Genomic DNA, 13,060 nt, shown 5'->3' with positions numbered 1-13,060 from the left:
TGTGTTGAAGGTGCTTGCGCCTGCCCGCCGGCGTTGCTGCGCGTCCCAGTAACTGGGCCATTGCGAATGTCGTTGGATGGGTAAAAAAAAGAATAAGAAAACCAAAAAAAAGACAAGAGAAACCACAATCTCTCCATTATTTCCCTAACAGCAATTTCCCGTGTCTCTTTCCAATGGTCTCTATGGTCGAGACCGCTTCCCATCCCGATCAAAATGACACGGTCATGGACTCCGTTGTCCCCAAGTCCGAGCCGCTGCCGGATGGTTCCATCTCCTCGACGGTTTCAACCCCCGATGCCGAGGCAGAGCCCTTGACGCAGGATCCAGCCCAGACTCAGAAACGAAAAGGTGGCCGCAAACCGGTACGTGAATGATCCAGATGGGAGGGTTGCGATGGGGGGTGGTTCGGCGTTTCTTCGTGATTGCATCTGATCTGATGCACTAATCCGGGGCCCCGCATTCCTCTCTCTCCCAACCAACGCTTCCTTTCCCATGTGCCTGCCCGCTCCCCCACCGTCTAAAAGCCCCCCCCCCCCCGGCAATGTTTGCTTTTTCTTCGAGTTTCATTGTTTAGATTTTGTGGCAGTTTACTCATTCGTTATCTTAGATCTATGCCACCTCGGAGGAGCGCAAACAGCGCAACCGTCAGGCGCAGGCAGCCTTCCGAGAACGTCGTACAGAGTACATCCGTCAGCTCGAGACTACCATCAAGCGTAATGAAGAGTCACTGCAGAGCCTACAGCAGAGTCATCGTAGCGCCGCGGATGAATGCCTGATGCTGCGGTATAAAAACTCCTTGCTGGAACGCATCCTACTAGAAAAAGGTCCGCTCTTCGTCCTTTCCACCCTTTGCGCCCTTCTCTTAGCACGACTGACCCATGCTTTCTATCCAGGCATTGATGTACAAGCTGAGTTACGGCTGAAAACCGGCGCCCCCGGAGCGGCCAAGGCAAATCCAGGGCCTCCCAAAACCGCCCCGGGGCCGACGGGACCTCGTTCTGTCCAAAGACATTCGGCCGGCCTGGCCTCCAAGCCCGATGCGTTCGGTCTATCACAGCGCGATGGTGCCTATGGGGTCTCTTCGCCCCAGTTCCAGGCCACCCCGACCTCCCATGTCTCCTCGCCGTCCCATGCCAAGTCTCCAGGCTTCGGCTTTCAGGGCATGTCCCCCGTCGGAGTGGAGGCTCAGGGCGCTGGACGTCCACAGTTGCTCCCGCAGCCCCGAGCTTTTAGCAACCAAACCTCTCCTCCGGCGATCAGTATGCCGCAGACTGATCCCACGGATGCGAAGCTTCGGGGTCCTCGTGGTGCTGCTCGCGTTGCCGCGGCCTATTACCCATCTCCTTTCCAGAAACATTACGACCAACTTGGTAAGTTCGTCTTGGTCCCTGAGTCAACCCATCGTCCAATTGACTAGAATGCTGACGGAACACGATTAGAACAAGAATACGATGCACAGGCCGATCTAGTGGACGAGGACCATGAAAGTTCTGCCAATACGTCCTACGTCCCGGGCTTCACACCGCAGTCAGTTGCCTCGGGCCTGTCCGGGTTCAACCCACCGCCCGGCGGGGACGGAGCGCCCGGAGACTACGCCAGTGCCAACCATCTCCTGGGCCAATATGAGCCCATGCTGGACGCGGACCCTTTCGGCCTCAGTGCCAGTATGCATTTCCCCACTCCGTTTAACTATGAGCAGAACAATTCTCGCCATTGAATGATATTCGCTTTACATGACACAGTGAGTGAGATGGGAAGGAGGAAAAATAAATCGGTATCAGCGGTTGATGGTATCATTCTTCTGTTTCAAAACTATATTTGTTTTTTTCATCTCATGCCCTCCAAAAGTGCTTTTGTTGAGCATTGCCCGGCGTTGATTGGGGAATTTTGATACCAGGGAATACCGTGGTAGGGAAATGTATTGTGTTTTGTCAATTGAGTTGCATGGCCCTGTACGAGTGACTGAGAGACTCTTGGCAACGAGCCACGTAAGGAGCTGCCAATTTATGAACTGTACCAAATGTGTGAACTCTACTACGTATGAACCGTACAACCTCTCGTGTCGTTGTCGCAATGGGAAGTGTTGAATGTATGATGCCGATGCTCCGCCAGTGACGCCATGATACCCTAAGCCCTAGCCTGATTCGCTTAGTAAATGGCGCCTTACCGGATTCGGGATGCACCACAAACCTCTCCTCCTTTCCCTTCGACATCTCGGTTACCCGGTACGATCAACCCGCTTCATCATCCCTCATAAAGGCCGGATCTGCTGAAGGTTCTGCCTTGTGTGCACCCTCCCTTCCACACCCCTTTTTTCACAGTCGAGCGCCTTCCCGCCCGGAAGGACTCACAACACCAGGCGTCATGGTGGACGTCCGGTCCAAGGTACGCTGAACAGAGGACAACCTGGGGAGAGCTTGCCTGTCCGCCTCCCAGCTTCATCAAGCTCAGCGCAGGCATGGTACACCCCGGAGGCAATGGCTAACGTGTGTTTGGCATGATTCTTTGTTCGGTAACAGAACCTCTATGAGCTTCTTGGTAATATCCACCCTTTTGCTTACCCTTGGTCGTTTTGTGTTGCGTTGGAATTCATGCAATCCCTGTGGCGGATTCTGGCGGAATGGAGTTCCTCGCTCCAGCATCACTCAACAATCCAGTTCTTTCAATTCAATCAGCCGCTAATCATGGATTCTTTTTGTTTACAGGCAACGATCCCGAGCTCGACCCCTCCAGACCTGCCCCCCTCCCGCCCGGGCTGTCGACCGTCCCTCCGACCGCATTGGCAAGCGTGATGCCCCCAAGGAGGCTCCCGTCACCACTCCCAAGCCCAGCTCTGGCCGCCGTGGTGGCCGTGGCCCCGCTGGCAACGATGGTGGTATGTGTTGAACGATTGGAGGGGCAAGAGATAATATGCGTGGCATGGAGCTGATAAACTCCGGATATATAGCCTTCCGTGACCGCAACGCTGGCCGCGCCAACAACCGTGCGAAGCCCACTGATGAGGCCGAGCAGCCTCCTCGCCGCAACCGTGCCCCCCGCGGTGACCGCCAGTCCCGCACTGGCCAGACGTAAGCCATCCTCTCTTAACCCCCCTCCCCATCATCAACAGTGGATGGTATATGAGTGAGAAGGCTATATACATACCCATGTGTTTGAATGGGCCACAGTCTGGAGAGAAGGACCATGGTTGGATGAAATAGTTGAAACATCAAAACTAATGACCATCTCAGTGACACCCGCAAGCAGGTCCAGCAGGGCTGGGGTGGTGAGTCCGGCGACAAGAACCTAGCCGATGAGCAGGCTGGTGAGAAGATCGCCGAATCCGATGAGAAGGAGCCTCAGACTCCCGCCGAGGAGGAGGAGCCCGATAACTCCAAGTCCTTCAGCGCCTACCTGGCTGAGCAGGCTGAGAAGAGCAGCCTCGCTGCCAAGCCCGTTCGTGTTGCCAACGACGGCGTCGAGGACTCCAAGTGGGCCTCTGCTGTTGAGCTGAAGAAGGAGGAGTCCGATTACTTCCAGCGCACTTCGGAGAAGAAGCAGCGCGAGAAGCAGCGTAAGGAGAAGAACTTCCTCGATGTCGACATCCGCTACACTTCCGAGCAGCCCGCTACCTCCTCCCGCGGTGGCCGTGGTGGCCCCCGTGGCGGCCGTGCTCCCCGTGGCGACCGCCCTGCCCGTGGTGCTCCCCGCGGTGGTGCCCGTGGCACTCCCACCACTCCTCGCGGCCGCGCTGCCAACACTCCCGTCAGTGCTGGCCCTACCGTCGACGAGAAGAACTTCCCCAGCCTGGGCGGCAACTAAAAATTTTGCCCCTAGCGCTTTCGACGGGTGCCAGGTAGCTGCCCCGCAAGACTGCTTCCCTGCTCTATGTTCTGTTCCCAGCCATTTTCTCTTCCGCGTTCTGTCTGTGTTCGTATCTCTCTCGCCCGTTCTCTGGCGGTGATGTAATACACCATCGAGAATCGACCCTATCTATCGCTCTAAGTCGTCCATGGGAAAACTTTCAATCGCAATTTCAATCTCTGGTTATGACGCTGATGGGTCTTTTTTTTCATTCGTGTTCACGCGCGGTCTCTTGAGTTTTCAAGATTCCGTGAGTGTTTTGAGTAGATTGCCGACTGCAGTCGAATGGAGAAGAGGAACCGGTTTGGGGCCAGGTCATATGAGTCGCATTCTATGTTCCAGGGAATGCGCCTCTTCCCAAAAAAATCTTAGTGCCCCCTGGGGATTTACCTTTCTTCTCGTGTTGGATGAGATCGAGCGTGGAGAGGGAATCTCGGGGTTCTTGTGTGTTGTGTGCTCTTGACCAATTTTTTTTAACTTCGGATGTGGATGTGTGCAAATGTGAATTGGATGAAACTGAACTTCAAACGGGCCCCATGCGTAATTTGATCCGATCCAGAAGTCTGGCTTTAAGAGAAAAAAATAAAAGAAACAAAACAAGGAACGCAATGAAATCATTCCATCTGATCTAGTTAGTCCTTGGGTCTTGGTGATAGTCAATATCAACCCCCCGGGTAAGTCTTCTGGCAGCCGCCTCCACTTTACCTGGCTCTCATTCATTTACAATGTGAGGTATATCTCGATCCTTTCTGTGGGTGTAGGAAGCCTAGATCGTTTCATTCGAGATAGCTACTCGCATACTAGAAGCAAATGCGCTATATATAGGCCATGTATGAAAAACACAGCCTGACTTCGACAGGAACTATGAACAAGCCCTTCCTTCCCAAGCAAGACAGGACAATGCTCCGTTCCCACTCAACCCCTAACGCAACCTACCAGCAGCCAAGCACCACTTCCCCCAAATCTCAGCTAACAGCTCACAGCTCACAGTTCATCATCCCCAGAATGCAGCCTCCACGGTCGCCCAAACTCTGCCACCGCAGCCTCCGCACTCTTCGCCCAGGCCCGCTCCGTCTCCCCATCAACCTCATTCAAGAACGACAGCCCCGCCATGGCCCGCCCCCCACACGCCCGCTCCAGCGCCAGGAACGCAAAGTGGCCGCCGATCACCGGCCGCGCAAAGAACGTCACGCCGGGGAAGTTGCCGTCGCCCTCGGTGTCGTGGAGGTCCGTGAATGGCTTGTCCGTGACAGTCTCATTGACCCAACGCGCGACAGACTCGAGGATCTCCGCGCGGACGGGCTCGGAGGCCACCGCCATCGCGAAGAACTCCCAGTCCGTCTTCGTGTACAGGTGCCGGCTGTCCAGCGGCAGCCCATATTTCTGCCGCACGTAGTGGTACCACAGTGACTGCTTCTGGTAGATGTGGCGCGGCACGAAGCCAGGCTTGGTGTCCGTGCCGTCGAGGTGGAAGCAGAGCTGGGCATCCGCGTAGAGGTTGTAGATCGTCGTCCATGAGCCGTACCAGTTGTAGGCGACCTTGGCGTGCGTGCCGTCGCGCGACATGCCAAATTCCTCCCACTTAGCGATGTATTTGTCGGCAATGTCCTAGACAAAGTGTTAAGTCTGTAGAGCTATGCTAGTTTCTTTGAAAGAAGGGAGCGTTGCTGCTTGTACATACCTTGAAGTATGAGGCCTCTGAGTCGTGTCCGGTCAATTCGGCGAGTTTGCTCATGGCATTAATGCCAACGATGCCCTTGAGGGCTAGATTGGTCTGGAGCGCCAGCCAGCCGGCAAAGTCATCTGTAGACACTGTAGAATTGTGAACATTCGGCCAGTAAGGGAAGATATGTGCTTCGTTACTCACGTTGGTTGGCCGGCTCCAGGGAAAATTCGACCAGATATCCGGTCCATTGTTTCCAAAGACGGTAGCTGCGCTGCACCCATTTCTTTGCGAGACGCTGACCATGTACGCCACCGCCCCATTTGCTGTCTTGGTGGGCGATGCCCGACCTCACCTGGAGGTCGTCAAGAGGGAATAGACCAGACGATAGGGTGGAGAAGGCGGCACGTGGGGAACCCTGGGCGGCCCAGATAGAGGAGGCCTCAGAGCTGTCCTCGTACTGAAGGGAGTTGGCGATCGCCAGGCCCATGATCAGAATATTGCCACACTCCTCTACCGGCATATACTCATCGTTTCCGTCGGGATGTCCCGTGGCATTAGGGAAATGGGTGCCTAAGTCGTGCATGGCATAGGTGTTGGGATACTGTCCGCTCAACATATGCTCGATCAAGGGCTCCAATAGATAAGCGAGCCATCGCGGATTGGTGTATAAGAAGAAAGGGAAGGAAGGGAAAATGACATCGATCGTCTGGAAGTTGCCGTTGGACGAAATCTCCTTCAAGAACAGGATAGGGTTATCCGGGGTGCCGGAGAAAGTGGTAGCGCCCATAACCTGGCGTGCACTAAGCGCAACTATATCGACATAGTCGTCGGCGCCCGAAAGATACGCATCCTTGGCCACTTGTTCCGAATAATTGGAAGCTAGAGCACTGGCCGCAGCATAATCGTGATAGTGGAAAGTCAACAGCTCCTCAGTGGTGGGAAACCACGACTCCCACAGCGGACGCATCAGGGTGAGTCCACGAGCGGCAGCATATTGAACCACGGGAATTTGAATGAGAGCGACAGTGAATGTGACACTGTCTGATGTCTGCCCGTGCCCAAGTTTGAAAGACTTGGAGAATGCGACAACAGGCGACCGGTCCCGAATGGCCCGGAATTGGTCATCATTCTTGTTTCGCAGGGCTCCGTTGCTGGCGAAGTGCCGTCGCACCTTTGATGCCTCGCCAGACTCAAAGTGGGCATCCTATGTAGGCCAGTATTAGAATGTCAGACTGGTTCCCGAAATCGTGTCACTATGCCACTCACACTTGGGCCAGTAAAATGAAGAGTACCCCATTCGGCGCGGTCGCGGATTTCAGATAGCAGAAGCTCCGACTCCCGTCGTAGCTGCCATCTTTGAAGACCGGATTTCTTCGTCGTTGCGTCTTCGACCTCCACAGAATCCCGCTCCCAGTGAAGACGACTTCCATCGTCTCCGCTTACCCAGCGCCCATCCACATCCATATACACATCGACATCGACCGAACCATGGACGTCGATTGTCACATAGGAGGCCGGGATCGACTGCCGCAGAGTCGATGTTGGAGTGATAGGCGAGAGGAACGAAACGGTGATATGTAGAGGCTTGGAGGACCCAGTGTCAATATGATAGGTAAAGTTGGTTGTCGAGGCATCGTAGTTATGTCCAAGATATTCGGGATATTTTACATTGTACCTGTTATTCCTCGTTAAAATTTATCTTGGTATCTAGCAAGAAAACGCTCAAGAGCTCCCGAGTCTGTCTCACCCTATGTCCGAGGCCAGGGAGTCCTGTGGCTTGCCCACTAGTGGGTATACCGTTCCCTGGCTGGGGACATGGGCCATCAAAGATAGACCCACTTCCTGTCCAGTATAGAAAATGGGCCATTTGGTCCAGGGAGCTTTGCGAGCACCTCCCAGCCAAGTACTGAGGTAGGGGTTTCGCACAATTAACGGTAGAGCCGGCGGAGTGAGGGAAGAGGCGGCACAGACGGCAGCCTGCGCCAAGGCCGTAGCTAGGACGGCTAGTGGTAGCTGCATCGTGACGGCTTGGTTCCAAGGAACGGCAGTGATGATAGCAGTACTTGTAACAGTATAACCAGAGTCCAAATGAAGGTATGTAGCGATGAGGAAGAAAGGTGTACTTAAGGGGACCGAGGGAATGTGAAATGCGGCGCGGGGGGGGGCCAGGGTCAGTCAGCTCAGCCAAGATCGAGATCGACTGGAGACTTGGTTCGCCTGCAGTTCGGGGGGAGGGAATTGCGGGGAAAGCTTTAGGATTGGTGGCCCGGTGGTACTTTGTGCTGAGTGACCGCTAGAGTCTCTAAATGGGATAAGAGATTCAGGATCTATATGATCCGACTTGCTCGCTGGTCCTCGAGGCTTCCCATCCCCGATGACGTCATGCGGAGACAGCTCCGATCGGCGATTCTACAGGACACAGCGCAGCTGGAGGTATCTGGTACGGTCAATATGGATCGATGTCTATTATGGAGCCATATTATAGATGAGTCCTTCTGGTCAATGAAAATCATCAAAGGACTTGGGAGGTTGATATTTGTGCTGAAAGCTATATATATTATTCGGACATGCCAGCCCATCCAAGTTCAGCGACTACATGCGGCTATAGGATCATTATAGCACCTCCTTCACCATATAGCGGGTCAATGTAAATTAACCGTATTACTCCCGACAATCAAATGATAATCCAGACATTATGTTTATTGGACTACGAACGATATCTAATATTGGTTTGGTTTGGTTCGACGGGGTCGAGTGAACGAACTTCTGAGACCAGTAACTGAAGCCCTAGATTGCGGTTCGATTGGGAAACACCCGCGCGTCACTAAAGTCAAAACGGCACCTGAAGCCGTCTCAACAGGAATCTACGCGTCTTGACCATTGAATTTAGATATCAGATACCATAGATTCCACGCGTTCGCAAAGAATCACAACAAACACGATCAACCAGATTGCCAATTGATCACGTGTGCCTTTCTCGTGGAGACCTTTAGTAAGATATCCTACCTATATAATTAATTTCACTAATTTGATATCGTGAAGTGGTCGTACACGACTCTACCGATACCCCTAAATTAGGTACAACGTATTTCACTAGCAGTGTCTCCGCCCACCCACACCGCTTCCGCGTTGTGGGTGTGCCACGCACAGATTCAACACCACACACAGATTCAACACCACACACAGATTCAACACCACACACAGATTCAACATTTTTCCTATTTCCCCTATCTACTACTGCATACCACTAGTATCTATAAAGAAACCTAGCCCGTTCTGACGTGCTTCCTCTGCTCTATCCAATGATGCCTGGGATTCCTGTGTAGGATCTGGTGGTGGTGATTTTCTATACGCTTTCTTCCACTGCGTCCTTACCCGCTTCCGCTCTGCCTCCGCTTCCTTCTTATTTCTTTTAGCAATAGAACGATTTACATCTCTAATAGAGAGTACCCCTGTTTTGCTAAGCGGCGTTTTAACCTAGCGCTTAGTGATTGGGCGCTGTAGTAGTTGTTGAGCTTCCCTAATCTTGCGAATAGTATCGTTCGCTAGATTTAGGTTCTCTATAGCAATCTTAAAGCCTCTTCCAGTCACAGAATCTGCTGCTGTTGCAGCCGTTCAAAATTCCGAACATGGCGCAGAGTTCCTGAAATGCTTCTGCAAGATGCGCCCCTTAGTATACTGACTGACAAGGTCTTTGAAGAGGCATGTGAAAACAAAACTGCCATGGTAGCACTCCTGAATCGACGCCAGAACAATCTACCTATTGAGTCAATGCTACGCAGGATTGCGGACTTTAATCGTTATGCTTGGAACGACCGTTCTTTGTCTAGAGAGAACCTACAAGTGCTTCTGGAGCGAAATCTCGTTAGCATTGACGAAGCCGTGGTGGAAACATTGGCGATCAACTTCTACACTTTGGACGGTTTACTATCCTGGAAGTCAGATGCACCAATTACTGAGAAGGCCCTCATAGCTGCTGCAAATAACGATCGCTCGATGCGTGTGATGCTGGAGGCTCGAGGAAGTGATTTACATATCACAGAGGATGTTTTAGTAGCCGCAACGCAAACATACTTCGCTAAGGACGTAATGAAAGTTATCGAGCATCGGTATGGGCCGATCGGCGTTACTGAAAACATCCTGAGAGGGGTTATCGAGCTAGGTGATCGCTCATTCACGATTTGGCTTGTTGAGCGAGCGCTGGAGTCTTTGATTGCAAAGTTTCTTTCGCGGGACACTTGGCAAGACGCCGACTTGTGGAAATATGAATCCAGATGCATCATCCTGGCAGGCTTCTTCAAGCAAACAGTCTCGAGAATCTCCAAATCTATGCAACTAGATTTACCGTTTGACCCCGAGCAAGAGCGAATTTCTCAGCTTAAGGAGTTGATTCTCCATAGAAAGGCTGAGCTATCGGAGCTTCCTCCTACTGAACTTGCCGCAGAAGTTGTGGTGGAACTGTGTTACAATGAAACAATTGAGCAATTCTGTAAGGAAAACCAAATCGAAGCGACAGCGCATTTGATTGGAGTGGCCGACAGAAACCGAATTGCGGATAAAGAAAAATTGAAGTCGTTCTTGGGGCAGAAAAGATTGTTCAAGCAGGAGTCTTGACCGTCTGAGGTATCTAGCAAACAATGTATCATCGTAGTCTTAATTATCTTTTGCGACTTTGAATTTTGCTTTCGGTACGTTACGTCTTAGAAATCTAGTCGAAAAGGTTCATATAAATTGCTTGATCTTCTGGTAGAAGATAGTCTACGTAGTCCTGGTTTGATGGAATATAATACCCATTCTATATTATTCTCCACGAGGCATGTATTTTATTAAGGGTGTACCTACTTCCGCTAGTACCGTTCGACTACAGCAATTCCTATCAGCATTCTTAGCTTGAAATTTGGAGGAAGGCTAAGACTACGAGAATATTTCAGTCTAGCTCGCGTTTCCTTGCAAAGGATAGGATCGGCCCAAAATTAATGCTTATTTCCTTGAGCAGGGGGTAAAGTTCGAACAGCTATAGGAGCTATCGGGTACAGGGACCAAGGTTTAGACTCTGTGATCAGAGGCCTGTGATTCAAGGTCGGTTGAGGCAACGGGGTCGGGACGAGGAGAGGAGAGTGTACAAAGTCTCCGGATGAGAGGGCGGACGCTGCATGTTATAGGCGCCCGGCCAAGCTGGGCGAAAAGAAGAGGGGGTCGGGTTTGGATGCAAAGGTTGTCATTTTCGGCGTCGATTTCACAGGTCTCTAGATTCTAGTTGTAAACCCTATTTACCCCCCAACCCCTGTTTTTGAGTGGGAATTCCGCGTTCTGACACGGACCTCTAAAATTGCAGAGGGCACGACGGGACATTAGGGTCAGAAGGGCAACCCGTGGACGCGTGCTCAACACGACCACGCTGTGGAGCCCGTGTCCGTGCTTCTATACAGAGCTAGTAAGGTATCGTGGCACACACTATACGCGATTGACGCGCCCGTTTTTCGTTTCAATCCCTTCACCTGGCGAGTAACAGCCCAACTCTCTCAATCTTTTCTTCTCCCTTATCACTCTTGCCTCTCTTCCCTTTGAGCGTGGTCTGCTTGAATCCTGGGCCTAGCCTTCTACATCCCCACGTACCACACGCCCACTTTCTTCCCCGCGCCGCGGTATCTGTGGACGTACTCGATTCTCAACATCTGTCGACCTTCACTCATCCCCCCAACACCCCGGTGACTTCCCGGCATATTGTAAAAATGCAGCAGGCCTCGGTCTTATTCAGTCCCATCAAGGATGGACGCCGGATCCTGGGCGAAAAAAACTCCAACGCGTGCATATCCCCCGCCCATCATGGCAAACAGATCCTCCCGGATGCCCGAACTCCCGTGAAACGGACGCTGTTCATGGCAGCTTCGCCAAAGAAACTACTTCCCTCGCCAATCTTTGCAGGCCAAAAACGGACGAGAGAACAGGTGGATGAGACCGATGAAAACAATGGACACGGGCAGCAGCCGCGGGGCCTCCACGACGAGAGCCTTCAAGCCACCATGACACCTGACAGCGAAGAGGTAAGCTACTGTGGATGTAGCCCAGATGTGTTGACGGCAGTATTGAGTCAAATTGAAAGCAATTGGCTAATTGAGATGTCGCTTGACAGTTGAATCATGATTCGGACGCGCTGGATGTCCGCGTCGCTACCCCATCATCACAACCAGAACGCGACCAGCGGGATCAAATGGACCCCGACCGATCCCCTAACGCGTCGCAGTGCTCAGAAACATCCTCGATCCCTGAAGATCCCAATGCACGAAAGATATTCATTCAAGAAGTAAGCGGGGCTCATACCTGTCTTGCATGCCTTGCCCGCACTTCTCTAACCATGATACTCCAGAAAGCCGCACTCCTCCGAAATACCCTACAAACCGCCATGCGTAATGTGACCGATCACCAGATTGATCGACGCGTCTCCGAGCTCGAGGCCCACAGCCGCAAATGCCCTCGTCTTTCCTTCTCCGCGCTCTCTTCTTCTCCCATGTCCTTCCGAAAAGCCCTCACCGTCACACCTTCTCAGATGAAGACCCCGCGCATTGGCTCGGCTGCAGACTTGAGCTCGACACCTTTCCAATCTACGCCCGATCTTCCTGCACGACCATCAGTCATGATGCACACTTCATACTCCATAAAGACCGGGCACCGCACCCCTCCTCGCACCTTGGGATCCCCCATGCAATTGAGCAGCCCTCCAGCCACAGTCCGCCAAAGTCGCAGTCGAGAATTGGTGGACGGAGCAGAACCCGAGGGAGATCCGGCATCACATGACGACTTGTCTCCGTCCCAAAGAGGCGACGCGGTAGACGGGCTGCTTAAATTGATGAGCACCTCGGACAGGCATGACAACCCGGATGCATGGAGTGGATAATGCTTGCCACTACTAACCACGCAATCCCATGCTTGTGACGCGTCGTGACCTGTCCATACAGCCTTGATGAAGGTCGAATTATATGGAAATTCGTGTGAAAATTCTCAAACAATTGCTTTGCCACAACTTGTGCATGGCTGGATATGACGAGGTGTGCTCTGACGAACATGTTTCTTTTACTACCATTGCATTGAGGCTTTATCCTCGGGCCCCTAAACATGGGCACTTTAATTTTGGACATGCGCGGCGTCTTTCTAGAATTCTGCTGCTTTCCCCTTTGCAATAAATGATACCATTTGTGTCCTCTCAAGGCGTTAAATCTCCCATTGCCACAGCGAGCCAAACATAAATTCTCATAGGATGTCGCTCGCAGAGAATGCGAGTCATTACACCTTTTTACCTTAATTTTTCATTAGTTTGTCCCAAGACCTGAGAACAACAGTCGGAATGAAAATGAGTGGACAAGTGATATCTCAAAGAATTGCTTAGGGGGTAATTATTCTCTGGTGAATGATTCAATGAACTTTATTTTATTTTATTTTATTTTATTTTATTTTATTTTTTGAAGTATAGAAATCTCACGAGAAAACAAACGCTAAAAATTCCAATGCTTCTAAACATGGTATCAAGTACGCAGAACAGTATATAGAGAGAAA

At 51.9% G+C, this 13,060-nt stretch overlaps 5 protein-coding genes across 5 annotated transcripts; 4 read left to right on the top strand and 1 right to left on the bottom strand.

Moving 5' to 3' along the window:
* Positions 1-182: 182 nt before the first annotated feature.
* N7462_002232 (bZIP transcription factor) lies at positions 183-1,717 on the top strand (the record flags this gene model as incomplete). Its single annotated transcript, XM_057073958.1, has 3 exons — positions 183-362; positions 608-1,370; positions 1,440-1,717. 3 exons carry the CDS (start codon positions 183-185, stop codon positions 1,715-1,717), a joined length of 1,221 nt encoding a protein of 406 aa, XP_056937599.1.
* Positions 1,718-2,364: 647 nt separating this feature from the next.
* stm1 (uncharacterized protein) lies at positions 2,365-3,801 on the top strand (the record flags this gene model as incomplete). The annotated part of the gene is made up of 5 exons (XM_057073957.1): positions 2,365-2,385; positions 2,520-2,566; positions 2,706-2,875; positions 2,948-3,068; positions 3,231-3,801. 5 exons carry the CDS (start codon positions 2,365-2,367, stop codon positions 3,799-3,801), a joined length of 930 nt encoding a protein of 309 aa, XP_056937598.1.
* Positions 3,802-4,827: 1,026 nt separating this feature from the next.
* N7462_002230 (putative glutaminase) lies at positions 4,828-7,528 on the bottom strand (the record flags this gene model as incomplete). Its single annotated transcript, XM_057073956.1, has 5 exons — positions 4,828-5,451; positions 5,525-5,655; positions 5,711-6,713; positions 6,776-7,184; positions 7,257-7,528. The coding sequence occupies 5 exons, from the start codon at positions 7,526-7,528 to the stop codon at positions 4,828-4,830; spliced, it is 2,439 nt and encodes an 812-aa protein (XP_056937597.1).
* Positions 7,529-9,280: 1,752 nt separating this feature from the next.
* On the top strand, positions 9,281-10,123 carry N7462_002229 (uncharacterized protein; the record flags this gene model as incomplete). The annotated part of the gene is made up of 1 exon (XM_057073955.1): positions 9,281-10,123. The coding sequence occupies one exon, from the start codon at positions 9,281-9,283 to the stop codon at positions 10,121-10,123; it is 843 nt and encodes a 280-aa protein (XP_056937596.1).
* Positions 10,124-11,241: 1,118 nt separating this feature from the next.
* On the top strand, positions 11,242-12,404 carry N7462_002228 (uncharacterized protein; the record flags this gene model as incomplete). Its single annotated transcript, XM_057073954.1, has 2 exons — positions 11,242-11,553; positions 11,643-12,404. 2 exons carry the CDS (start codon positions 11,242-11,244, stop codon positions 12,402-12,404), a joined length of 1,074 nt encoding a protein of 357 aa, XP_056937595.1.
* Positions 12,405-13,060: the final 656 nt, after the last annotated feature.

This window comes from Penicillium macrosclerotiorum (genome assembly GCF_028827735.1).
Source record: "Penicillium macrosclerotiorum strain IBT 26536 chromosome Unknown utg000002l_segment0_segment0, whole genome shotgun sequence".
Classification (NCBI taxonomy): Eukaryota; Fungi; Ascomycota; class Eurotiomycetes; order Eurotiales; family Aspergillaceae; genus Penicillium; species Penicillium macrosclerotiorum.
Note: the sequence above shows the minus strand (reverse complement) of the source record. Positions and strands in the feature narration are given on the sequence as shown.